This window comes from Caretta caretta, chromosome 24, assembly GCF_965140235.1.
Source record: "Caretta caretta isolate rCarCar2 chromosome 24, rCarCar1.hap1, whole genome shotgun sequence".
Lineage (NCBI taxonomy): Eukaryota > Metazoa > Chordata > Testudines > Cheloniidae > Caretta > Caretta caretta.
In genome coordinates this window covers 11,054,303-11,078,730 of record NC_134229.1, presented here as the reverse complement: position 1 = coordinate 11,078,730, position 24,428 = coordinate 11,054,303, and the positions used below count along the sequence as shown (strand labels likewise).

At 58.6% G+C, this 24,428-nt stretch overlaps 1 protein-coding gene across 6 annotated transcripts; it reads left to right on the top strand.

Moving 5' to 3' along the window:
- Positions 1–5,715: 5,715 nt before the first annotated feature.
- Positions 5,716–24,185, top strand: USP21 (ubiquitin specific peptidase 21). 6 transcript variants are annotated; one of them, XM_075122747.1, is made up of 14 exons: positions 5,759–5,886; positions 9,092–9,185; positions 9,524–10,328; positions 12,502–12,561; positions 14,215–14,338; positions 15,051–15,162; positions 16,686–16,823; positions 17,447–17,511; positions 18,921–19,024; positions 19,724–19,810; positions 20,296–20,374; positions 20,934–21,041; positions 22,763–22,877; positions 23,755–24,185. In XM_075122747.1, the coding sequence occupies exons 2-14, from the start codon at positions 9,103–9,105 to the stop codon at positions 23,843–23,845; spliced, it is 1,971 nt and encodes a 656-aa protein (XP_074978848.1). In that variant the 5' UTR covers positions 5,759–5,886; positions 9,092–9,102; the 3' UTR covers positions 23,846–24,185. The 6 variants fall into 6 exon arrangements, with proteins under 6 accessions (XP_074978850.1, XP_074978847.1, XP_074978848.1 ...); XM_075122748.1 differs by having other exon boundaries at positions 5,770–5,834; XM_075122749.1 differs by lacking the exon at positions 9,092–9,185 and having other exon boundaries at positions 5,716–5,834; positions 9,524–10,292.
- The last annotated feature ends 243 nt before the right edge of the window (positions 24,186–24,428 follow it).

The following is a 24,428-nucleotide window of genomic DNA, read 5'->3' as shown; positions in this document are numbered from 1 at the left end:
CTTCATTTTAAAATGGCCAGTGATGGAGAATCCACCACAACTCTTGGTACGCTGTTCCAACGGTTAATTACTCACACTGTTAAGTGAGCTGTAGCTCACGAAAGCTCATGCTCAAATAAATTGGTTAGTCTCTAAGGTGCCCCAAGTACTCCTTTTCTTTTTGCGAATACAGACTAACACGGCTGTTACTCTGAAAACTGTGAAAAATGCATGCCTTATTTCCATCTGGATTTGTCTAGCTTCAGCTTCCAGCCACTGAAGTTTTGTGTATAAAACACAGACAAAAAGTGCTAAATCCATTCTGAATTACTGCTAGCAAGGCTGTATTATGGATCACCTCCTCTCTCCCAATACCTCCCCCCTTCCCACAGCACACCGCCTCCTCCTTGTTACAGACAGTGCTGATAGTGTTAAGATCTCACAATAAGGGGGATAACTGTCTGCAATGCAGTGTTTGCAGAGTGGGGGAAAGACTTCTCACCCATTTCACAGCCCCCATATCCTGCTGTTTCAGTGTGGTACAAAGGGATATCGACGTGTGTGTGGGGCCAGCAGCATGAGCTCTTCAGAATTATAACACACAGATATATCAAACAGGTGTTTGTTGAAACTATAAATATCCATTGATCAATGTCACAGACTCACAGGTCCTGCCCACTCTTGGCTGGGTGCGGTCCCTGGGGAGAATCCCCTTCCGTTCGACAGCCCTTCTCGGTGGCCCACTGTCTCTTGGGGGTTAAGCCCCTCCACCTCCTGGAACCACACCTCTCTGAGCCTTAGCACACCTGTCTCTCGCGGTGGGTCCCCTCAGGGAGTCCACTCGCGCTGGATCCCTGGGGCCTCCACTTCCAGAGGGAATAATGCAACCCTGATCTCTAGATCAGAGCAACTCTCAGCCAGCATAAAACAGGAGTGTTTATTGAATGTCTGAACCCAGCATAGGAAACTCTCAGGGCCCTCAGGCCTGGCCTCCCTCAGCACAGCACATCTAACTCTCTCCCGCATACAGGTGGGCTCTGCCTGCTGTCTCTCTCCAGTCCAGAGACCCTGCTCTTTCCAGCTCGGCATCCGATATCATCGGCCCCAACAGCTCCTCCCCTGTCCTTTGTCCTCTGTCCCAGGTAAACAGGTTGCTGGGGCCCTCTCTCTTCAGTCTTTTGTTCCCCTCTGGTTGGAACTGGTTGGTCAGGTCGCTGGGGTCCTCTCTCCTCAGCCCATTGTCATCCCACTGGCCAGAACCAGCTGACTGCAAAGCTGGGGTGGGCCTCTTAGTCACCAGGTCACCGGTTGTTAAGGTTCCCCATCTCCAGGCTGTTCTCTGGGGGTCCAGGCTGCTAGGTGAGGTCACACCTGGTCCTGTGCAACAACAAACCCTCTCCCACCACCTTGTTAAACGTGCAGCACACAGGGAAACTGAGGAGCGCACACACTATTCATGTAAAACTCTACAAAAATCCCCAACTTCTTCACAATCAGCACCAGAAGTTCTCTTCTCTATAGGATTTTATACTTCATTCATCACTGTACTAGCTGAGCATCTGCCAGTCATGCAGTAAGCACCGTAACTGACATGTGTGACCTGTTGCTTGGTCTTTCCTTCTCTGCCCAGAAGAAGCATGTGCAGAGGAGTCTTGTTTTGATAGGCTTTCTTTTAAATGTTATTTGATGGCTACTACTATTACCATTTATAACTATACCTGTTGCCATGTGTTTCTGTTAGAGAAGGTGGGGCAAAGAAATATGCCTTGCACTTGGAATGGAAAGTGACATGGTTTGTGACAGTTCTTAGTTCTCGGGGGAATTCATTCACAGTCTTGGACCACCCCTGGAGAAAGTTCTGTCTCCTGCCCAGACAGGCTTTACTCTTATAGTTGAGATTTCCACTGAGCCGGAGGAGTGAAGTTGTTGACCATGGTCTTTGTCCTGGAGCTCTAAACAGTCTTTAAGTATCCTGGGCCCAGGGCATGGAGATCTTTGAAGATAAAGACCGCAAACTCTAACTTGGTCTGATATTCTGTGGCAGCCGGCATAGGGAGCAGAGGACAGATCTGATGTGCTTGTGGCAGTCTGTGTCGCTGAAGAGACGTGACTGCAATGTTCTGTACCAGTTGGAGTTTCCTGAGTGCCAAGCCTTCATGCCCAGCCTACCACATGGCTGCCATCCAGCTGAGAGGTGATGAAGGCATGAATAATTTAGGCCAGGTCATCATCTGCCAAGGTGGGACGGAGTCTCCCAGCCAACCAGAGATGGTGGAAAGTTTTACTTGGGCAGTTGCTATGTGAGCGCTCAGCATCACCAAGGAACCCAAGAGTACTCCTAAACTGACAAATGGAATTAGCCAATTACGGATGTGACCCTTCAGTTGAAGGAGACTGCACTGTGGCTGCAAACTCTGCAAAGTACTGTCCTCTGCACCAGCATCACCTCTCTCCTGCTCAAATTCAGCTTCAGCCAGCTCTTCTTCAGCCATGAGCGGATCTCAGCTATGCACAAGTTTAGTGTAGTATTTCCCTGCAGTATCCCTGGGGACCCCTGCATTTGGGAAGGGGTATGGGACATGCTAGTGTACCCTCAGGTATGCCAAGAGACACGTCCTCAGTGAGCAGGGTGGCCCACAGTTGGGTCTTATGCCTTTTATTTACACATCTAATGCTGCATCTCCCCACCCTGGTAGCATAGAATCATAGAATCATAGAATCATAGAATATAAGGGTTGGAAGGGACCCCAGAAGGTCATCTAGTCCAACCCCCTGCTCAAAGCAGGACCAATTCCCAGTTAAATCATCCCAGCCAGGGCTTTGTCAAGCCTGACCTTAAAAACCTCTAAGGAAGGAGATTCTACCACCTCCCTAGGTAACGCATTCCAGTGTTTCACCACCCTCATAGTGAAAAAGTTTTTCCTAATATCCAATCTAAACCTCCCCCACTGCAGCTTGAGACCATTACTCCTCGTTCTGTCATCTGATACCATTGAGAACAGTCTAGAGCCATCCTCTTTGGAACCCCCTTTCAGGTAGTTGAAAACAGCTATCAAATCCCCCCTCATTCTTCTCTTCTGCAGGCTAAACAATCCCAGCTCCCTCAGCCTCTCCTCATAACTCATGTGTTCCAGACCCCTAATCATTTTTGTTGCCCTTCGCTGGACTCTCTCCAATTTATCCACATCCTTCTTGAAGTGTGGGGCCCAAAACTGGACACAGTACTCCAGATGAGGCCTCACCAATGTCGAATAGAGGGGAACGATCACGTCCCTCGATCTGCTCGCTATGCCCCTACTTATACATCCCAAAATGCCATTGGCCTTCTTGGCAACAAGGGCACACTGCTGGCTCATATCCAGCTTCTCGTCCACTGTCACCCCTAGGTCCTTTTCCGCAGAACTGCTGCCTAGCCATTCGGTCCCTAGTCTGTAGCTGTGCATTGGGTTCTTCCGTCCTAAGTGCAGGACCCTGCACTTATCCTTATTGAACCTCATCAGATTTCTTTTGGCCCAATCCTCCAATTTGTCTAGGTCCTTCTGTATCCTATCCCTCCCCTTCAGCGTATCTACCACTCCTCCCAGTTTAGTATCATCCGCAAATTTGCTGAGAGTGCAATCCACACCATCCTCCAGATCATTTATGAAGATATTGAACAAAACCGGCCCCAGGACCGACCCTTGGGGCACTCCACTTGATACCGGCTGCCAACTAGACATGGAGCCATTGATCACTACCCGTTGAGCCCGACAATCTAGCCAGCTTTCTACCCACCTTGTAGTGCATTCATCCAGCCCATACTTCCTTAACTTGCTGACAAGAATACTGTGGGAGACCGTGTCAAAAGCTTTGCTAAAGTCAAGAAACAATACATCCACTGCTTTCCCTTCATCCACAGAACCAGTAATCTCATCATAGAAGGCGATTAGATTAGTCAGGCATGACCTTCCCTTGGTGAATCCATGCTGGCTGTTCCTGATCACTTTCCTCTCATGCAAGTGCTTCAGGATTGATTCTTTGAGGACCTGCTCCATGATTTTTCCAGGGACTGAAGTGAGGCTGACTGGCCTGTAGTTCCCAGGATCCTCCTTCTTCCCTTTTTTAAAGATTGGCACTACATTAGCCTTTTTCCAGTCATCCGGGACTTCCCCCGTTCGCCACGAGTTTTCAAAGATAATGGCCAATGGCTCTGCAATCACAGCCGCCAGTTCCTTCAGCACTCTCGGATGCAACTCGTCCGGCCCCATGGACTTGTGCACGTCCAGCTTTTCTAAAAAGTCCCTAACCACCTCTATCTCCACAGAGGGCTGGCCATCTCTTCCCCATTTTGTGATGCCCAGCGTAGCAGTCTGGGAGCTGACCTTATTAGTGAAGACAGAGGCAAAAAAAGCATTGAGTACATTAGCTTTTTCCACATCCTCTGTCACTAGTTTGCCTCCCTCATTCAGTAAGGGGCCCACACATTCCTTGGCTTTCTTCTTGTTGCCAACATACCTGAAGAAACCCTTCTTGTTACTCTTGACATCTCTGGCTAGCTGCAGCTCCAGGTGCGATTTGGCCCTCCTGATAACATTCCTACATGCCCTAGCAATATTTTTATACTCTTCCCTGGTCATATGTCCAACCTTCCACTTCTTGTAAGCTTGTAAGCTTCTTTTTTATGTTTAAGATCCGCTAAGATTTCACCATTAAGCCAAGCTGGTCGCCTGCCATATTTACTATTCTTTGGACTCATCGGGATGGTTTGTCCCTGTAACCTCAACAGGGATTCCTTGAAATACAGCCAGCTCTCCTGGACTCCTTTCCCCTTCAAGTTAGTCCCCCAGGGGATCCTGGCCATCCGTTCCCTGAGGGAGTCGAAGTCTGCTTTCCTGAAGTCCAGGGTCCGTATCGTGCTGCTTACCTTTCTTCCCTGTGTCAGGATCCTGAACTCAACCAACTCATAAACACGCATAGACACGGTGTGTCCCGTACCCCCCAGCACAGGGGCCCCCACGGGATGTGGTATGTCCCATACCACCCCCCGCAGCACAGGGGTCCCCCCAGGGGATGTGGTATGTCCCATACCCTCCCCCCCGCAGCACAGGGGTCCCCCCAGGGGATGTGGTATGTCACATACCCTTCCCCCCCCGCAGCACAGGGGTCCCCCCCAGGGGATGTGGTATGTCCCATATCCCCCCCCACAGCACGGGGGTCCCCCCAGGGGATGTGGTATGTCCCATATCCCCCCCACCCGCAGCATAGGGGTCCCCCCACGGGATGTGGTATGTCACATACCCTCCCCCCCACAGCACAGGGGTCCCCCCAGGCCCAGGGGATGTGGTATATCCCGTTCCCCCCCCCCCAGCACAGGGGTCCCCCCCAGGGGATGTGGTATGTCCCGTTCCCCCCCAGCACAGGGGTCCCCCCAGGCCCAGGGGATGTGGTATATCCCGTTCCCCCCCCCCCCCCAGCACAGGGATCCCCCCCAGGGGATGTGGTATATCCCGTGCCCCCCAGCACAGGTGCTCCCCTCGTATGTCTCAGCCTAGGGGGGTGCTTTTGACGATAATCTGGTGCCAAAGTCCCCTTGGACAGCAGCCGCCGGAGCCTCGGCGACCCTACGATAACTTTCCCTGCCGGTGCTGCCGCCCCTTTAGGAGGGGGAAGGACGCCGCTCTGCCTCCATGGCGACGGGCATGTGTCACTAGAGCAGGACGCTGACGCACGCGCAGACTAGGCCTAGAAGCAGAAGGCTGCGGATGGCGGCGCATGCGCCGTGAGCCGACCGAAGTAGCTCTTAGCCGGGCAGTGGGGACAGAAACAAAGATGGCGGCTTCTGGTGCGGGAGTTGTTGCTATGGCGTCCTGCAGGAGGTAGGGCCTGACCCACCCCCCAGGGCCTCGGAGGGGGTGGGCACCCTCCATGGTATGTGGGGTTAGGGGGGTTTCCTCGGGCTGAAGGGATGGGGGTGAGGTATATAGGGGGGCTGTATATAGGGGTAACTCTCTTGGGGTTGGGGCTTGCCTATAGGGTGCAATGTATATGTGGGGGTTAGTCTATGGGGGTTGGGGCCTGCATATAGGGGATAATGTATGTATGGGAGGCTGTATATAGGGAGTTACTCTATAGGGGTTGGGGCCTCCACATGGGGGTGTAATGTGTATATGGGGGCTGTAGATAGGGTGATTACTCTCTCTCTCTAGGGGCTGAGGGATGATGAGAGATGCCTCTGCATAGGGTTATGGAATGGTGTATGGGGGCTGGGGCTGTAGGGGGTCTCTAGGGAGCTGGAGGTCACATAGCGTAGATGTGGTTTGGGGGGCAGGGTGAGGGAAGGCTGGAATGATTGGTAGCTGGGCTCTGCACAAGGACACTGCCCTGCCCCCTGTCCCTGGGCTCTCTCCCTCCAGGTAAGGGGCAGGCTGGCTGGCAGCAAGGGGTGTGTGAACTGGGTAGGATGAGGAGTGAGGGAGGTGAGTGTGGCTGGTGGGGGAACATCACAGAAAGTTTTGAAAATAAATTCTCTTTATTTGAGTGATCCGTACAGAGATTGCCTCAGGAGTTAAATGTCTTTGCTGTCTGGCGCTGTCTGTGGAAGTGCGGCCTGAAGAGACTACTGGTCCCAGCGAGCCACGCAGCATGGCCGCTTAGTTTGAGAGGGAGCACTGCATGCTGGGATCTGTAGTTGCAGTGGGTTGCACCTCTAGGTATAAGATGGAAGGCAGATGCAGCCTTCTCCATTTTATACAAATTTTGGGCAGCCCTTGGGCTCCTGGCAACTTGACCAATGCCAAGCTCGGATGGGCAGAATCTGCACACTTCGCCATCCTACTTGCAAAGGGAAGTGTCACTTTGGCTTTGACTGGCCAGCTGCTCTGAAGCCCTGGCCTGGTGTCCCAGTTCATGGCACTCCCTTGTGCTTTCCCTTTCTGAAATACCATATGCTCTGTCTTGAGGCCATTGAGCAGTAGCAGGGGCCTGTGCTGGTTTTCCTGAAGCAAATTGCAAATGGATCATGCCCCTCTTATCTCAATGTGTATTGCGGGGTTTGCTATTGTGACACATTTGTGGCTTTCCAATTGCCATTATGCTGGACCGGTAGGAATTTCATGATGACATCAGGGATAGAAAAAACACTAATCCTCCTGCTCCAAAAGCATAGACCTCTGTTATTTGAGTTAAAAGGGAATCTCGATCAGCTTTTAGCAGTATCAGGCTTATGGCACACAGCTGAGTAGGTCTGATTCCATCCAGAAGATGGCAACATTATGCATACACATTAGCCAGTTAATGACAGTGTACAGCAGGGGTCCCCAATGCAGTGCCCGCCGGGGCATTTTTGTACGCCCGCCAGACACCCCGCCACCGCATTTTGGCGGCAACGCTTCTTCCCGCTGCCGCTTTTCGCCCGCCACAGTTTTCTGGGAATAGCAATATGCTATTCCCACAAGAAAGGTTGGGGACCACTGGTGTACAGGATTGTGCCAATGGACCCTAATTAAGGCTTCTAGCTGTCTTCGATCCTATATACCAAGTGTTCGCTGGCTTCATTATGTGTGGTCTGTGCCCTCTACTGTTCTGTGCTGGATGCCAGAAGGCAGGAATGGGCCAGTGCTCCTGTTCTAGAGCGTGGGAGTGCGGGAATCAGTAAGTTTCTTTGCCAGATACAAGCACTGCTTCTGGTTTTGAGCTCTGCATTGGCAAAGCCCAGCCCCTGCCAGAGGCGGTTGGTGGGAGTAACTGGCAACCCATGTCCTGACTAGTGACTCACGCTAATCACCTCTGTAGTTCAGTGCCTCACTCACCCAAATCCCTCAGCTCAGCTGAGTGAGAGGTGAAGGGGTTTGACAGCAGTACAGTGTGGGGAAAAGTCTGAATGAGAGCCTGGGAACCAGGCGGCCGGAGAGCAAACTGGGACTGCTAATGTGCCTTAGCCAAGCCATGGAGATACCCCTGTGGGAGAGGAGTCTGGTTACCAGGACCCATTCAGCCCTTGGCCTCTCTGTCAGGCTGACACAAGGCACCCATTGAGCCCCCTAGTGGTGCAGGTTCCTGCTCAGTAATTGCAGGAAGCACAGACTCACTGACTCCTTCTGCACAGACCACCTAGCTCAGGGGTGGGCAAACTTTTTGGCCTGAGGGCCACATCTAGTGTGACCAGATGTCCTGATTTTATAGGGACAGTCCTGATATTTGGGGCTTTTTTTTATATGGGCTCCTATTACCCCCCCACCCCGTCCTGATTTTTCACACTTGATATCTGGTCACCCTAGCCACATAAGCCACTTGATACCTGCCCATCTCTGACCTAGCTGCAGCTAGCGGGCAAGGCCTCGGAGCGTATGTTGGCACTGTGATTAGACACTCGTGGCTGGCCTGTGCAGCTGACTCGAGCTCACAAGGCTTGGGCTAAGAGCTTGTTAACTGCAGTGTAGATGTTTGGGCTTGGGCTGCAGCCTCAGCTTTGGGTCTCTCTCACCTTGCAGGGTGCTAGAGCCAGGGCTCCAGTCCGAGCCTGAACATCTACACTGCAATTAAATAGCCCCATAGCCTGAGTCAGCTGGCTCAGACTGGCTGGGGGTTTTAATTGCAGCATTGACATACCCTTAGTTACCCCTGCCTGGAGCTTGGTGGACTTGGCTGGAAGGCACCAGAGCCCATTAACTGTCTCCCTTGAAAACCTGCTGAAAGGGGAGTAAAAGGCCGTCTCAGGAGACTGTCCTTGAAGCAGAGCGGAAAGGGGGGTAGATGGCGTGATGCTGCCTCTAGCTAGGCGCAGTCACTCCTGGCCCTGCTGTGTGAAGGTGCTGGTGCATTGTGGGATAGGGAAAGCCTGTGCCCAGCTTTCTCTCTTCACTAGCAGCACGACCTGTTGCCCTCCTAAGGAAACCCTACCATTCCCGCCCAGGTGTGCAGTATCCTACTCTGTTGGGTGGAGTCCGATGGGGCCTGTCTCACTGCAGGCCCTTCCTCCCTTTCCCTTGTGACACGGGCCAGTTTGAGCTGCTCTGGGCTGGGCTCTGTTGCCCAGCTACTTTTCAGAGGATTTCCCAGAGATTCTCATGGCCAGAAGTCTTGGATGAAACAGCCATGGGAGCCTGTGCCTGGATCATCCTGTCTTGTGTTCTAGGGCCTCAGCCAATGGGAATCTCCACCTGGACAGCCACCGTGGAGGGGTGTGAGCTTGGTGCTGGTGGGGAAGAGACGCTTGCAGCTTGTGAGAGGTACGTCCAGTTGTGCTGGCTCGGAGCCCCGGTCCTTGCAGCCCAGCATCTGTGCCTCAGCCATGGCCAGCACCTGATGCTGCAGAGGAAGGTTTCCGCTTCCCATAATGTAGCTATCCAGCTTCGAATTACAGAGAATCTACCCAGGCTACACAGGGAGTCGGCGCTGAAATCCAGGAGCCTGGTCTCCCATTCCCTTGTTGAACCCACTGGACCACACTGCCCTCCTGGAGCTGGCATTGGCAGCCTGGAGTCCTGCCTCCCAGTAGCTGAGCTCCATTTGACTGACACTGGCTTTGACCTGCTGTGCTGACTCGTCTTTCTCCCTTTCTCCCCAGGGTTCTCCTCTCCATTGTCTCTACGATGCCCCAGGCCTCTGAACACCGGGTCAGCCGGGCTAGAGAGCAGGTCATCACATCGCAGCCCAAGGCCACCGCCAAGCTCCTGAACGGACACCGGGCTGTGAGCCAGGAGCGCCATGCCTCAGTCTCCCCTGCACTGGCCAATGGGCTCTCCATGGCTCCCAAGCTTCGCCCGCTGCCTCCCCGGCCCAGCCCACTGGACGATCGGGGGAAGAAGCAGGAGCTCGAAAGGGGCCGTGCTTCGAAGCGCAGCGACCAGCTGCGGGGCTCAGTGCCCCGGCGAGGGCCAGTGAAGGCAGACCATGCGGTCAAGGTGCCCAAGTCCCCACAGCCTGGCACCATGTCAGGCAGCGCCTCCTTCTCCATGCCATCAGGAGTGTTGCTGGTGGAACGAGATTCTGAGCGCAGGAGGAACAATCTCGCCCGCTCCAAGTCCATCAGCATTGGGGACCTGAGCCAGGCAGGGGGGCGAGGGGAGGAGTTGAGCATGGTGCTCAGCCGCTTGGTGCTCCGGGACCGCAGCCCGCCGTGCAGCCAAAAGCTGGGCCTGGGGCCCTTGGCTCTCCAGCGGAGCTCCTCGCTCAGGAGGGTCAGTGTGTCTCCTGGGCTGGATGGGAGGCCTGCGGGCGCGCTGCTCTCCGTCCGCACTGAGAGCTGCACCAGGACTCACACCCCCGATCCTCAGGTCTCCGAGTACCTGCACCCTCAGGATGTCCCAGCGGCTGGGAGCCCACCCCAGGGGAAGGTACCGTCTCCAGCTCCGAGCAGGCCCGACAAGAAGGTGTCTGTTGTAATTGCTGTTTGACATCTACTGAGTGTGGCGGGTAGCACTCCGCGTTGCCGTCCTCCCCGTGCTCTGCTCCCAGGCCTGCTGGGGCGGATGAGCCTCATTACTGCTGACTGCTAGAGAGTGGCAGTGCCTGGCCTGATGTCTGGGGGCTGCAATCTTTGGCTTCCTCAAGGGGGAGGGGGGCTTTCTCCCATCTTGTCCAAGCCCTTACTTTCCATGGAGGAGTCTAGGCCGAAGGCTCCCCCTGAGCCCTGGTGCTCTGTGGTTTTGCCCCAAGCTGCCCCCAGCCTCCTCGTTCCATGAGAACCCAGCACCTGTGGGTGGGATCCAGGGAAAATGAGCTTGTGGTCGCTGTGATTCCGGCTTCAACCTGCTGAGCAGGCAAGTCGAAAGCCAGCACCACCATGGACTCCCGCAGGTCTGCCCATCCAGCTGAGCACTCTGCCTCCTACATAACGAGAGACAGAGTTGCTGCTGTCAGAACGATGCTGCCACGAGGCAGAATAGCTGGGTGCACTGGGGTGGCGGGAGGGTGATGTGCCTCAGAAAGGTTGGCAGCTGGGACTAGGAGGTGGAGTGATTTTTCAAGTCCCTTGTCTGGCCATGCTTCTCCCAGGAGCATCCTTCCACCATACCATGTTTTCAGCATCCTACCTACCCTCATGCACATGCAGGCCTGTGGGGACTGGACTGCATCAGAATTTAGTCACCGGGCCTTCAGAAAGTCTGGTGGGGGGGGTGTCTCTGGCTCTGCTGAGCAGGAGCACGGCATGCCAGCAAGCAAGCAGTCCCAGCATGGGTGATATCCCTGAGGGTCCTGACTTGACATGCAGCAGCGACTTTGGCTGCTTCAGGAACTGCATCTAGCACTCCATCCGCTGGGGAGCCCTCTGGGTGGGAGGGGCAGAGAACCAGCTTATGATTTCAGTGAAGCCATCTAGCTAGTGGTATTGCATGTGAAGTTAACAGATGCCCCAAGAATTGTTGGATTGCTCATTCAGGAGACTCAGGGATGTGTGCAGGGGGTGGGGTGGGGGTGGTGGTGAGTGATGTGCAAAACCACAGAGGTCATAGATGGCGAAGGCCCCTCAATCTCTCTGGCTACAGCAGGTCTGATGTCCAAGGCTCTGTACAAGGTGATCAAAGTGTCCCAAACTGTCCAAATGCTCACTCAAATCTTGATCTACAGGCTTTGGGATTCCCCAGTGGCCTGACCCAGACCTTCCCCTCAGTCCCTGCCTGCAGCTCCTCTTTCCTAGCAAGAGACCCTCCCAGCTGTGTCCACCGGGCACCACAAGTGTAATCTGTTCCTTTTAGGAAATCTCTTATGTAATCTGTCTGAGCACAGGCATGGGGCTGACCACCAGGCATGGCCTGCCACCCCATACAGGGCTAGCTGGCTGTGCAGAACTTTGGCATGTTCCCACCTAGCAATCCAGTGGATTATGGCAGCCCTGAGACAGATTGGCCCAGAGTAGCTGGTTTCTTCCCCACCCCCATCCCCTCTAGGAGTGCGCTGTGCCTGCTGCATGGTCAGTGAGTGTTTGGTTGTATTTTCCTTCTCTGTTCCATGGTTCTTCAAACACCCATTGTCCCCAAAGTAGCTCTCCTTGCTAATTAATCCCACAGAGATGAGCCTCAAGCAGGGCCCGGAATAGCCAGGGGAAATCGGATCAGCTAATGAGCTGATGGTTTATAGAGGCAGAGGGAGGGCCCTGTGGTCCCTTCAGTTGGTGCTGTAGGGCAAGCTCAGCACTCCAGCTGCCCGCTCCTCCGTGCGGCAGGAGCCATGCCAGGCCTGCAGGGAGCTACCCTGGTGGAGCTGCCTCGAAAGCTGCACCGCACATTGGCCACCAAACGAGAGCTGCAGGGCAAGGGGGCGGATATCTCGGAGTCGGTGGTACACACGGCGGTGATGGGGCTGCTGCTGATGACCAGTGAGGTAATGCACCATGCTCTTCCTTCTGCTGGCTGTAGGCAGTGGGACACTTCCAGCCTCTGGGGGCCATGAGCTGGCTGTGTGCGCATGTGTGTGTAGAGGGAATGCGTTGGCTGTGTGTGGCCATCCTCCTGGCACAGACTCTTCCTGCTCATGCTAGAATTAGCTACTTCAGGGTCCCTCTCCCAGGTGTTCATCCTGTCTCTCTCTCTCTCGTCTTCTCAGACACACCACACCCTCCTCCTGGGCTCTGGGCACATCGGACTCCGCAATCTTGGCAACACGGTAAGCACCTGGTGTTTGGTGCTGGGGAGCCCTGGGCAGCGGGAACCCCCCCCCCCCCCCCCGCCCACACACACACACATACTGGCGGGGCAGGCTGTCCTCTGTAGAGGGCTTTCTGAAAAGCCCATAGCCTGTGTTTTGATGGTGTCAAAAATAGCAGTTGGTGCTTGGGAAAGTGTCTGACATGCAGAGGAGCTGGAATTGGGAGGACTCAAGGTAGCACGTCCTCCCCGCATTGCACCCCCCCGGTCCGGCCTGATTCTCCCTGTGCAGACCTCGTGGCAGTGTTCTCACCAGGGCAAGATGACCGCAGCACCGTGGTGTTTCACACCTGCTTTGCACTCGTGTCAGTGATGCAAAGCGCAGAGAATGGAGACCTGGGCTGCCTAGATTCTACGTGACTGCGGCCATGATTCCCCGATGTGCCATGTGAGGGTGCCCCTTCCCGTGGGGGTGCCCTGCCATGGAGATCTGAGATTGCTGAATGCTGTAGTTTCTCACATGAGTCTAATGTCATCATGGTATATGTAACCTCCCCCAGTCGTCTCCCTTTCTCGGTGTTCCCGGGTCTGTCCCTTCCCTGAAGAGCGCCCTTGGAATACTGCTCACCAGGGACTGTTCTCCCACTGCCACCATCTCTGAGCCAGCGCCTGCCTGCCTGCTTTAATCCTTGTGGGATTGGGAGTGCAGCAGCTTTCCCCAGCAGTGCAGATGGGCTCCCAGAGCCCTTGGGCTGGGACAGGCGGATGGGGGCGGTGGTCAGGGGCTGCGCCTGTTACCGCCAGCAGTGTGGTGGGCTGGAGCCTGCACATGCCAATACAACTACCCCGTTGAGTCCAATCAAAGGGCCATGCCTGTGTTGCATGGAGGAGCCAGCAGTTGTGCGGTGAGTGGAGCTGACTCACCTGTAGCCACCTTTCCCACCCAGCTGTGGTTCCCCTTGCACCCCCTGGGCTAGTTGCCTCTGGGCTGTTCCCTGCAGCCCCAGCGCTGGAGGGCACTAAACTATCCCAGGCTGCACTGGGCCCTCTGCCCGAACCCTGCTGTGTCTAGCACAGTGTCACTGCTGCGTGTCAGAGGCCTTGTGCTGCTGATGGAGATTGTCCTTTAGCCCAGGTTGCAGGGGTTTGGCTGAGCTGAGTTCTGCCTGTGTTGTCTGAGAGGCTCCAAGAAGCCCTCGTGCAGCATTGAGCGGCAGCAGCTTGAGTCTAGCTTGGGAGGTGGTTGAGCAGCTGCACGTGGCCAGTGACCCCGTCTTCCTGGTGGGTAGGTTGATCTCGAGGGACCCTCCTCCCCATCACCGATCTGCTTCACTGTGGGTGGCCTCCTCCTTTGGGAGCCCATCAGTGTCCCTGCTACATCTGCTGCCAGCCCGGTCTCTGCACAGTGGCAAGAGATGTGTGGCTGTTGGGATGGCCTTGTTAGGAGGGGGATGCTTAGAGCGGAGCTTGGCAGGGTGAGCTGACTGAGCGGGGTAACGGGGGGTAACGGTGCCCACGAGCCTGCACTCTGGGCTTGCCACTCTCCATGGCTCCTGTCCAGTAGGAACTACAGCCCCTCCTGTGCGGGCCAATCCCAGCTGCATGCAGAGGGCTGGGGGAGGTAGCACCTGGGGCATGGGGCCCACCGTGACTGCCTGCCTGTGCCCTGCAGTGCTTCATGAACGCTGTGCTCCAGTGCCTGAGCAGCACCAAGCCTCTGCGCGACTACTGCCTGCGCAAGGAGTTCCTCCAGGAGCAGCCCAGCACCTCGCGGGCCCAGCAGGAGCTCACGGAAGGTAGGTGAGCCAGCCGGCTGCCTTCCTGCTGCTCCCCAGCCCTGCGCTCACACAGCTGGCTCGCTGCCCAGGAACTGCCTGGGTCCGGCTGCCATGGGAGCTAATCCCCGCCCCAGCGACCAGGGTTATGTAAGCACCCTGCCCAAGTGAGGCCAGTTGGAAAGTCTGTTACATAAAGAGCAGGGCCGAATACCCTGCCATGACAGTGCTGACACTGTGCCTGGCGTGGGAGCGGGCAGGACACAGGTGTATGGAGGATGGGCCCATCTCCAGGCTCTGGAGCGCTGAGCATGTCCGTCTCACCTTGGGCACCGCAGGGCAAGGACAAGGCCGGAGGGCCAGCGCTAAGGTTGCGGGAGAGATCTTGGTGGCAGAGTCAGGAATAGGATCCAGGCATCCTGACTCCTCCTGGGCTCCGCCCACTGTCCTACGCTCCCTTTGACCCCGTCTAGCTGTTCCTTCACTCCTCCCTGTCCCCCAGTCTGTGCCATGCGCAGCGGTTTGGGGGCAGCAATACCCTGTGGGTCTGGGGGTATTTCCTGCCTCTCCCCCCTGGGCTGCTCCAGCAGGGTCCAGTTGGAGATTGGCCCCTCCCCAGAGGCAGGGAATCCTGCTCCCCTGCCCCATGGCTGTCATGCCAGCTGGGGTGAGGGAGCTGGCTATGGGGTGGTACAGGTGGGGTAACGTGGGATGGTGGCTTGTCTCCCCTCAGCATTTGCAGATGTCATCAGTTCACTGTGGCACCCAGACTCCACTGAAGCTGTGGACCCTGGGCGGTTCAAAGCTGTCTTTCAGAAATACGTCCCGTCCTTCACAGGCTACAGGTGAGAGGGCTCCCTGTGGGCCCTGGACCTCTTCTCTCACAGCCATGGGCAGGGGCTGTCCCAGTGCACCATGGGATGCAGTCACCTCTGGGCAGAGTTTAGCGCCAGCATAGTGTGCATCTTAGAGGAACCGGTCCAGCCAGGGCGATCTCAGGTTTGTGCAGAGCACAGTGGGGCTTTCCCAGAGCCCTGGCAGGGTGATGTGCTGAGTAAGGGGGGGCCGACAGCAGAAGGGCTGGGGTCAGAGCTGCTAGGAAAGCCCCACTGCTGATGAACCTTGAGCATGGAGAGCTGTGGGGCCAGGGGAGGGGACCCTGAATGTGGACAGTCCTGGGTGGGAGAACTGAAGCCAGGGGAGGGACTCATTGTGTAGAGGGGCCTGGGGAGCAGGACTGGGGAAGGGGACCCAGTGTGTGGAGAGTGCGCGGGCTGGGGAAGGGGACGCAGTGTGTGCAGGGTGTTGGGGGGCAGGGCTGGGGATGCAGTGTGTGGAGGGTGTTGGGGGGCAGGGCTGGGGAAGGGGACCCGGTGTGTGGAGGGGGCTGGAGGCTAGGGCTGGGGCTGGGGATGCAGTGTGTGGAGGGGGCTGGGGACGCAGTGTGTGAAGGCTGGGGGTCAGGGCTGGGGACGCAGTGTGTGAAGGCTGGGGGTCAGGGCTGGGGAAGGGGACTCAGTGTGTGGAGGGTGTTGGGAGGCGGGGCTGTGGGAGGAGACCCAGTGTGCGGGGAGGCCTGGGGAACGGGGCTGTGGGAGGATACCCAGCGTGTGGAGGGTGCTGTGGGGCAGGGCTGGGGCTGGGAGAGGGGAAAGTGGAGGGTGCTTGCGGGTAGGGCTGGGGAAGGGGATCGAGTGTGTGGAGAGGGTGCAGGGCTGGGGAAGGGGATGCAGTGTGTGGAGGGTGTTGGGGGGCAGGGCTGGGGCCCCAGTGTGTGGAGCGGGCTGGGGCTGGGAACGCAGTATGTGGAGGGGGCTGGGGAAGGAGATGCAGTGTGTGGAGGGTTTTGGGAGGTGGGGCTGGGGGAGGGGACGCAGTGTGTGAAGGGTGTTGGGGGTCAGGGCTGGGGGAGGGGACCCGGTGTATGGAGGGTGCTGGAGGCTAGGGCTGGGGAAAGGGACGCAATGTGTGCAGGATGCTGGGGCTGGGAACGCAGTGTGTGAAGGGGGCTGGGGCTGGGGAAGGGGATGCAGTGTGTGGAGGGTGTTGGGAGGCGGGGCTGTGGGAGGAGACCCAGTATGTGGAGGGTGCTGTGGGGCAGGGCTGGGGCTGGGAGAGGGGAAAGTGGAGGGCGCTGGGGGGTAGGGCTGGGGAAGGGGATGCAGTGTGTGGAGGGTGTTGGGGACTGGGGGAGGGGACCCAGTGTATGGAGGGTGCTGGAGGCTAGAGCTGGGGAAGGGGACGCAATGTGCGGGGACTGGGAACGCAGTGTGTGGAGTGGGTTGGGGCTGGGGAAGGGGACGCAGTGTGTGGAAGCTCTTGAAGGGCGGGGTTGGGCTGAGCCCTGACTGGCCGTTCTTGTCTCTAGCCAGCAGGACGCCCAGGAGTTCCTGAAGTTTTTCATGGACCGGCTGCATGTGGAGATCAACAGGAAGGGGCGCAAAACTCCCAGCATCCTCTCTGATACCAAATGGCCCTTGGTGCTAGAGGACTCGGACCCCCTGAGGTGAGCAGGCTGAGCTGGTTGGGGGCTGCGACTCCCAGGGACGCAGCAAAATGTGGCTCATGTTGTGAGCTGGTCCTTGTAGCCCTGCACTGAGGGTCTGAAAGCAGTAGGACTGCCCCTGGCAAGAACTCCCTCGCTGCGCGGCCGGAGCTGGTGGGGCTCAAGGGGGCGGGAACCAGGCTGGTGTCCTGGCTGGGTCTAGTTAGTCTGACCTTGGCTTGGGCCCCGGGGACAGAAGCAGTGACAGCCCCAGGGCCAGCAGGCAGCTCTCATGGATTTGGGGTGTCGGGTTCCCAGGCTCCCCTCCCAGCAGCTGCATTGTTGCCCAGGGTGGAGGGAGCCTGCGGCGAGAGCAAGGGGGCAGGTGGGGAGGAGATTGACAACAGCACATGGTCTGCTTTCAGCCTTGGGGCTGCTGGCTCGGGGCATGGGGGGGAGGAGTTTGGGGAGTCTCAGCCCCCCCCTCCCCCCGCAGGATAAGAGCCCCCGCAAGCACAACCCGGCCCCTGGCTGCCTCAGCAAAGGGGCTACAGAGAGCCCAGGCCTGTGTGTGGAGGGAGCTGCCCTTGGGGTTCTTCCCTCAGCAGCCCCCCACTATTGTCTCCCTCTTGGGTTTTTCTTAGTGATGACGAACGAGCCAACCAGATGTGGAAGCGCTACCTGGAGAGAGAGGACAGCAAGATAGTGGGTGAGCACAACCTCCCTGTCGGGCCCCCGGGCTGGGGGCTCTGATGGGCGTATGGCCATCCCTCCCCCGTAGGCAGCATGTGACTCTTACCTTTGGGGAGGCTGGGGGCGAGTGTCAGAAGTTTCCTAGAAGTGGGGGAGGGGTACTGCTGCCTGGACTGTGGCCCTGCCTCCCACTCCGCCCCAAGGCCCCGCCTGCACTCCACCCTCTCTCTGCCCCGAGGCCCCACTCCCACTCTGCCACCCCCGCTTGGCCTCTTCCCCCACAGGTCCCCTGCTCCCCTACTGCTTGCTCCTCTCCTCCCCCTCTGCCTGCCCTTTGCGCCTGTCTGCTCCCTCCCCTGGAGAGGCACGAGTGGCAGGCTGGGGGGAAGGGGAACTTGGGGAAAGAGGTGAAGCGAGGGCAAGGCCTTGCGGGGGCGGGGAAGAGGCACAGTGCCGGGGAGACCTGGGCAGGGGGAGGGGCAGAGCAGGGACGGGAAGAGGCACAGTGTGGGCAAGGCCACAGGGGAAGAGGCCAAGTGAGGCCTCAGGGTGGAGTGCGGGTGGCCCCCCGACTTCTCGGGAACTTCCTCTTTTATACCCGCTGCCCATGCCCTCCCACCATGCAATCCCTCTGGCCCTACAGCTGGGGGCTCTGATGGAAGTGTAGCTCCACTCCCACCCCTCTGTCCCCTCTGCCTAGTCCCTCTGGGCCTGATGGAGGTATGGCTCCATGCCCGCCCCCATTCTCTCTGGGCCCATGGCTGTGGTGCTTTGATGGAGGTATGGCTCCATGCCCCCCTCTGGGCCCGCTGCTGGGGGCTGAGTCAGTGGAGACCCCTGGCTGGGACAGGCAGACTCTGCCAGGACTGTGTCTCCCTCCAGCCCCTTGTGCAAGATGGGGTTTGAGCTCCGCATGTGCCGGGGCTCTACGTTCACAGCATCCTGCCCCTCCCTGGAGCAGGGGAAGGCTGGATCTAACCAAGCCAGTAGAATTGCCCCAGATGGGCGTGAACACTGGAGTGTTGCCCCTTTCCCAGGTGGCATGGGCAGGAGCCGAGCCCCTTGTGGGAGGAGAGAGCCGCACACTTCCCCTTTCCCATCTCTAGCCCAGTCTGGCACGGAGTGGCATGTGATAATCCCTGTCAGTCACCGGTGACAGAGGCACTGGACAGTTCTCCGGTCACTGACCCCCAGTGGCTCGGCTGGCATCGGCATGGTTTGGGCCTCTGGGTATGGCGGTGCTGGGGTGGCCCTCTGGGCACTGGCACTCATAGCTGCCTTGGAGCGAGGGGAGGAGCCACTTGTCCCCTTGGCTCCTGTCAGGGGTGTGCTCAATCCCACGCCAAGCTGGGCTGGCAGGGGGCACTCAGCAGGGGACGTGGGGTGGGGGAGACACATGCTCACCCCATCCCGTCTCCCTCCCAGATCTCTTCGTTGGCCAGCTGAAAAGCTGCCTCAAGTGTCAGGCCTGTGGCTACCGCTCCACCACCTTCGAAGTCTTCTGTGACCTCTCCCTCCCCATCCCAAAGGTAGGGGCTGTGTGGGCTGGGTCAGTCCATCCTGGCTGGGGTGCACGGGGAGAGACCCTCTGCCTTCTCTGTTCTAGTTCATCCTCTCTTTGGCAGCTGGATGCATGGGTGGCTGGTGAACCAGCCGTTGGGGAGACTAGCTCCCAGCCCCTTCCCTTCTGCCCGAGGCGCCACCCCTCACCCTCCCCTTTCTCCTCTCCCCCCGCAGGAGCCCAGAGCACCCCCACCGTGGCCTCTCCAGCCCCAGGCTGCCTGAGTGCCCCCAGACCCAGAGCTCCGGGTGGGCCCCAGCCCCCTGGGCGGAGCAGTCCCAGCCCCCTGAGCGTCAGGCAGCTTGGCCCCGGCCCCAGCGCGCCAGGCAGGCCCCAGCCCCGGAGTGCCAAATAGCGTGTTCCCAGCCCCAGTGTCAGCCGCCCCAAGTCCTGGCAGCACGCTGGCATGCCCCAGCCCCAGTCAGCGTGGGCTACCGAAGAGTAGGAAGGAACTGCAGGAAGGGGTCTGGGGGCAGTGTGAGCGGGGCCACGCCAGGCTGATTGGGGAGGTACAGCCTCCTCCAGCCTATGATACCGGCCCCCTGCCTGGTCTGTGTCCCTCCCCTCCACGCAAGGGCTGAGCCTGACTCCACACGCTCCGCCCTGTCAGGGCTAGCTCCCTCCCCTGCTCTGACCCCCTGCACCCCTCCCCTGCTTTCCCTTGCAGAAGGGCTTTGCCGGGGGGAAGGTCTCTCTCCTCGACTGCTTCAGCCTTTTCACCAAGGAGGAGGAGCTGGATTCCGAGAACGCTCCGGTAAGAGAAGGGCCAGAGGCCCCACCGCATGCAGTGCATAGAGATGGGCCCTTGCCCTGCTGTGCTGGCGGGGCCTTGACCGCTCCATCCCACAGGGCTGTGAGGGACATCCCATATCGGGTGGGGCACTAGGAGCTGGACCAGGTCAGGCTGCAGAGGGCTCCAGCATCACTACCACCTCTGCAGGGCAGTAACTGGGCAGCACCAGGTGGGGTGCTTGGAGGCTGAGATCCAGGCAGAGCGGGGCATGACGGGGAAGTGGGGGGAGCAGGAAGGGATGGTAGGAGGCTGCTTGGAGCCTTGACATCAAAGCAACGGGAGACTGCAGCTCATGCAGGGACGTGGGAGGGCAGCTGGCAATGGCGTAACTGAGGCAGGAGGCTCTGGGCCCGGCTGTGCCAGCCACAGCGGGGCTGGAGCAGTCAGCATAGCTTGGCCTCCTCCCCTGCGCACTCTGAGCTAGGCTGTCCTGTGCCTTGGAGCAGGTCTGTGACAAGTGTCGGCAGAGGACAAGAAGCACCAAGAAACTAACCATTCAGCGCTTCCCCCGCATCCTGGTGCTGCGTATCCTGTCTGTTGTGGTGTGGGAGTGCTCTGGGGGGAAGGGGGCAAAGCCTTTTGCCTTTGGGTGGCCCATTCAGCCCTGGCTTGACCCTGCTCAGCATCTGGGGACATTGGGATTAGCTTGGGTTTTCCTGTTGGGGTGCGACTCATTCAGTACTGGCCATTTCTGGCCGCATGGCCCAGAGGCCTGGCCTGGCCCAGCACGTGCTGTTCCGCAGACTGCGTCTGGCTGAGCTTCCTGACAATGTCCCAGCACTGGAGGGGTGGGGGCTCGTAGTAAAGGACACAGCAAACAAGGAAAGTTTGGCAGCCTTGGTAGAGCCTGTGTGGCAGACGTCTGCTCGGTGCCTGGCTGGGATCCGTGGCCCAGGTAGAGCTGCGGGTGTGTCCCTGGCACTGGCAGCATGTAGTGTAGAGAGGGATGTGCCGGATCCTGAGGGGCTGGGCTAGCACAAGTTCCTGCAGGCTACAAGCCATCTTCCCCATCAGGACAGAGGCCACCCCTACCTCTTGGTCCCCTTGCCTGTTACCTCCCTTAACCGGCCACTTCCCTGGCCAGACCTGAACAGGTTCTCCACCACCCGATACTCCATCAAGAAATGCTCTGTCTTCGTGGACTTCCCTCTGCAGCGACTTAACCTGAAGGAGTTTGCCAGTGAGAAGGCTGGTAGGTGTCCTGACACCAGCCCACCCAGCATGTCCAGCACTCTCCCTCCAAGCCATGCCTTGCAGGGCCCTGGCTGGGGTGGGGAGCACACGGGCTCCTGACCTTGTTCTTGGGGAGGGAGACTCTCACATTGTTCAACCAGCTGCTGCAGGCGTTGGCCCCAAACCGCCTTGGCTGGCAGGCCCCTAGGGTGGCTCCCATGGAGCGCAGAGCAGGGCTGAAAGGCTAACAGCCTGCAGCGAATAGCCCACACCTGGCCCACACCCTGGGCTGGTGCTATTGGCATGTGCAGTGGAGAGGGCCCTGGGGAGGGGCTGAAGGGAGCAAAGAGCGGGCGGGGCCCGGAGGAGGGAGGGGCTGAAGGGAGCGGGCGGGGCCCGGAGGAGGGAGGGGCTGAAGGGAGCGGGCGGGGCCCTGGTGGGGGGGGAGAGAGGGGCTGAAGGGAGTGCAGGCATGGGCGTGGCCCTGGTGAGGGGGAGGGGCTGAAGGGAATAGGGTGTGGGTGGTTCAATGGAAGTGTTTGCCAAGGGGCTCTGGGGGATGGACTCAGCTGCCCAGGCCAAATCCAGCCAGTTCAACGCCATTTCCTAGGAGCTGGGTGGGTTCTGGAGGACCCAGCTCCCTGCGCTCTGAGCATCCTCCTTAGGGCTCTGCAAACACCCAGGGAGGGACTCCCTGCACTGCTGCTGGCAGCTCACTCTGGTTGGACCTGGACCAAGGCTCCTGCCACTCGCTGGGAGTGGTGCTGAGCAGACAGGCAGTGCTCCCCACAGCACCCCTTAGAGGAGTAGAGCATCTTCCTTCCCTTTCTGGGGGTGGGGAAACTGAGGCACGGGGGGACTGCGGCTTACCCAAAGCTGCAGAAGAACTCTGTTGGAGCCAAGGTTAAAAACCAGATATGCTGGCTCCCTGGCCTGTGCTCAGTCCACGCTCTTCCCAGAACCACCATCCTGAGCTGAGAATCTGGGACTGCAAATGGGTGCAGCCGGGCATGGGGCAGAGGCGCAGTGTGTCAGCCAGGCTCCGAGGGGGCAGGCTTGGCTTGGCTGCCCCAAGGGCATGGCATTTTGACCCCTGCTAGCTCTGCTAGCTGGGCCTAGCTTTGCAGAAGGCTGAGACAGATTGCCAGGGAAGGGGATGTCTCACCTTCCACCTAGAGCGAGGCTGGAACGCAGCCAGGAACCGCTCTACACACACAGGGAGTGGGTCAGGGTGGCCTCCCTCCATGGCAAGGGCTCTGGGGGCAAGCAAGGGGGTTCGCTGTAACCTGCACAGATAGAGTTTGGGGGGAAAGTGCTGGTTGATCACTGCACAGAGAGGGATCTGGGGTTTGGGAGGATGCTGGAGCTACATGTCAAGGGCTCTGGGGGACAAGCAAGGGGGTTTACTGCCTGGAAAGGGCTCTTGGGGAGTAAGAGTGCCAGGGGGGTGGCTGTGTGGAGAAGGCTGTGGAGGGTAGGGATGTAAATACTGTTTTAAAAGTTAACGGTTTAAACTATTAACAATTTTTTTGTTTAAATGGTTAACTGATTGAGTGGCTGGGGCTGCTCCAGATGGGCAGCGCGGGGCCCCTGGTGCTGCCTGGTGCCGGGATTTGCATGGAGAAGGCTCTGGGGGAGTGGTGAGGGCGCTGGGGACCTGGGGGAGTGGTGAGGGCTCTGGGGAAGCTGGGGGAATGTCTGGGGGTTGCGTGACCAGACCTGAGCCGTTGTGTGTTGCAGGGAGCCCGGTGTATAACCTCTACGCCCTGTGCAATCACTCGGGCAGCGTGCACTATGGTCACTACACCGCCTTCTGCAGGGACCAGTCCGGCTGGCGGGTCTACAACGATTCCCGGTATGTGGGGGGCAGGGCGCTCCTGCAGCCATGGCACTGGGGTCCTCCAGGCTGGGTGCAGGGTGAGACCTTGAACCCCTAGAGGAGGCCAATGGGCCAATAGGTGCGGGTCCATGTCTGAATGTGGATCTGTGATGTGCTGCAAGGGCTCCCCAGGGGGGAGGGTCCAGCCCTGGCACAGTGGGGTCCTGTGCCCATTGTGCACTCCTAGGCCCTGCACCGGTGACAGGCGTTCCTGGAAGGGACTGGTGCCCTTGGCCCTGGCGCCCTGTGACTCTATCCCAGCTGGAGGCAATGGGGCAGGCAGGTTCAGTGCTGCCCTCTCAGGAAGCCTGGCAGCCTGCGGTGACGGCAGCAAGGAGAGGCCCCCCGAGGCCTAATGAACGCACGCTGTTTGTGTGCAGGCTCTCCAGCCTGAGACCCCAGAATGCACCTGGAATCCTGGGGAAATGTGAGGAAGGGCCCAGTGCCCTGGGCTGTGCCCAGTGTAGGCTGCAGGTGGTCTGGACTGTGCCTCTCTCAGCCCTGCCCTTCCCCCTTGGCCTGCCCCAGGGCTTTCCCTTGCCTGCTGGCTGGCTCCAGTAAGCCAGTGCACCATGGAGAGAGAGAGCAGAGCAGCTTCGCTCTGAACTGCTCTGAAAGCTGAGAAGCCCCTGCCCTGGGGCCAGCCAGACCCGTGCCCTGGGCAGTGATGGCGCAGAATGCTTCTGTGTGGCAGGAGTGCTGCCAGGGTAGCGGCTGGGATTGGAGCTTTTGCTGGCACTTTGGCGTAGCCTGCAATGCGTGGCCCTGGCCCCAGGGGGAAGCCAGGTGTGGAGGCTGGGTGGGCGCTGGCGGGCCAGGCGGGTGCGGAGCTAATGCCATCTCCTCCCTGCAGCGTGTCCCCGCTCAGCGAGAACCAGGTGCCATCTAGTGAGGGCTACGTGCTCTTCTATGAGCTGGACGACCATCATGGGAAGAAACAATGAAGTCTTGGACCCTGGCACCTGTGCCACAACCCTCTTACCTCAGAGACTGAGCCCAGCTCTCGGGGATCCTCAGCCGCTCACAGGCCTGGAGGCAGTGTGGGGGATGAGCAGCCCACCTGCTCACCGGTGCCTGGGGGAGGATGGGACGTGCCGACCCACTGGACAGGGGCAAGGGGCCTGCCTTGCCCATCGCTGGGTGCATGGGGGAGGGGCCTGGCATGGCCCCCACCCCTGCTATTCTGACACAGCGTGGGGCCTTTGTTCACACAGTGAGGCTGTAAATAAACCCCAGAGCCACCCTCCAGGCAGGAACTTTTTCTGAATAAATTTACTAAGAAAAGTGCCCAGGCTCTCTGTTGGGGGAGAAGGGCCCTGCTGGGCGCTTAGGCTCTGCTCTTCTCCCCCCCGCCCTCCTCTAGCCTCACCCTGTGTCTGCCTGGTGCCAGGACCAGCTGCTGCAGGCCAAGGTGGAGGAACCCACAACTGCTGTCATTACGCCAGAGGCTTAGTGCCGAAGGGACAGGAGAGCCGGAGCACGCGCAGCCTGTACATTACGCTGGGAAGGAAGCCTGGTCTCAGCACA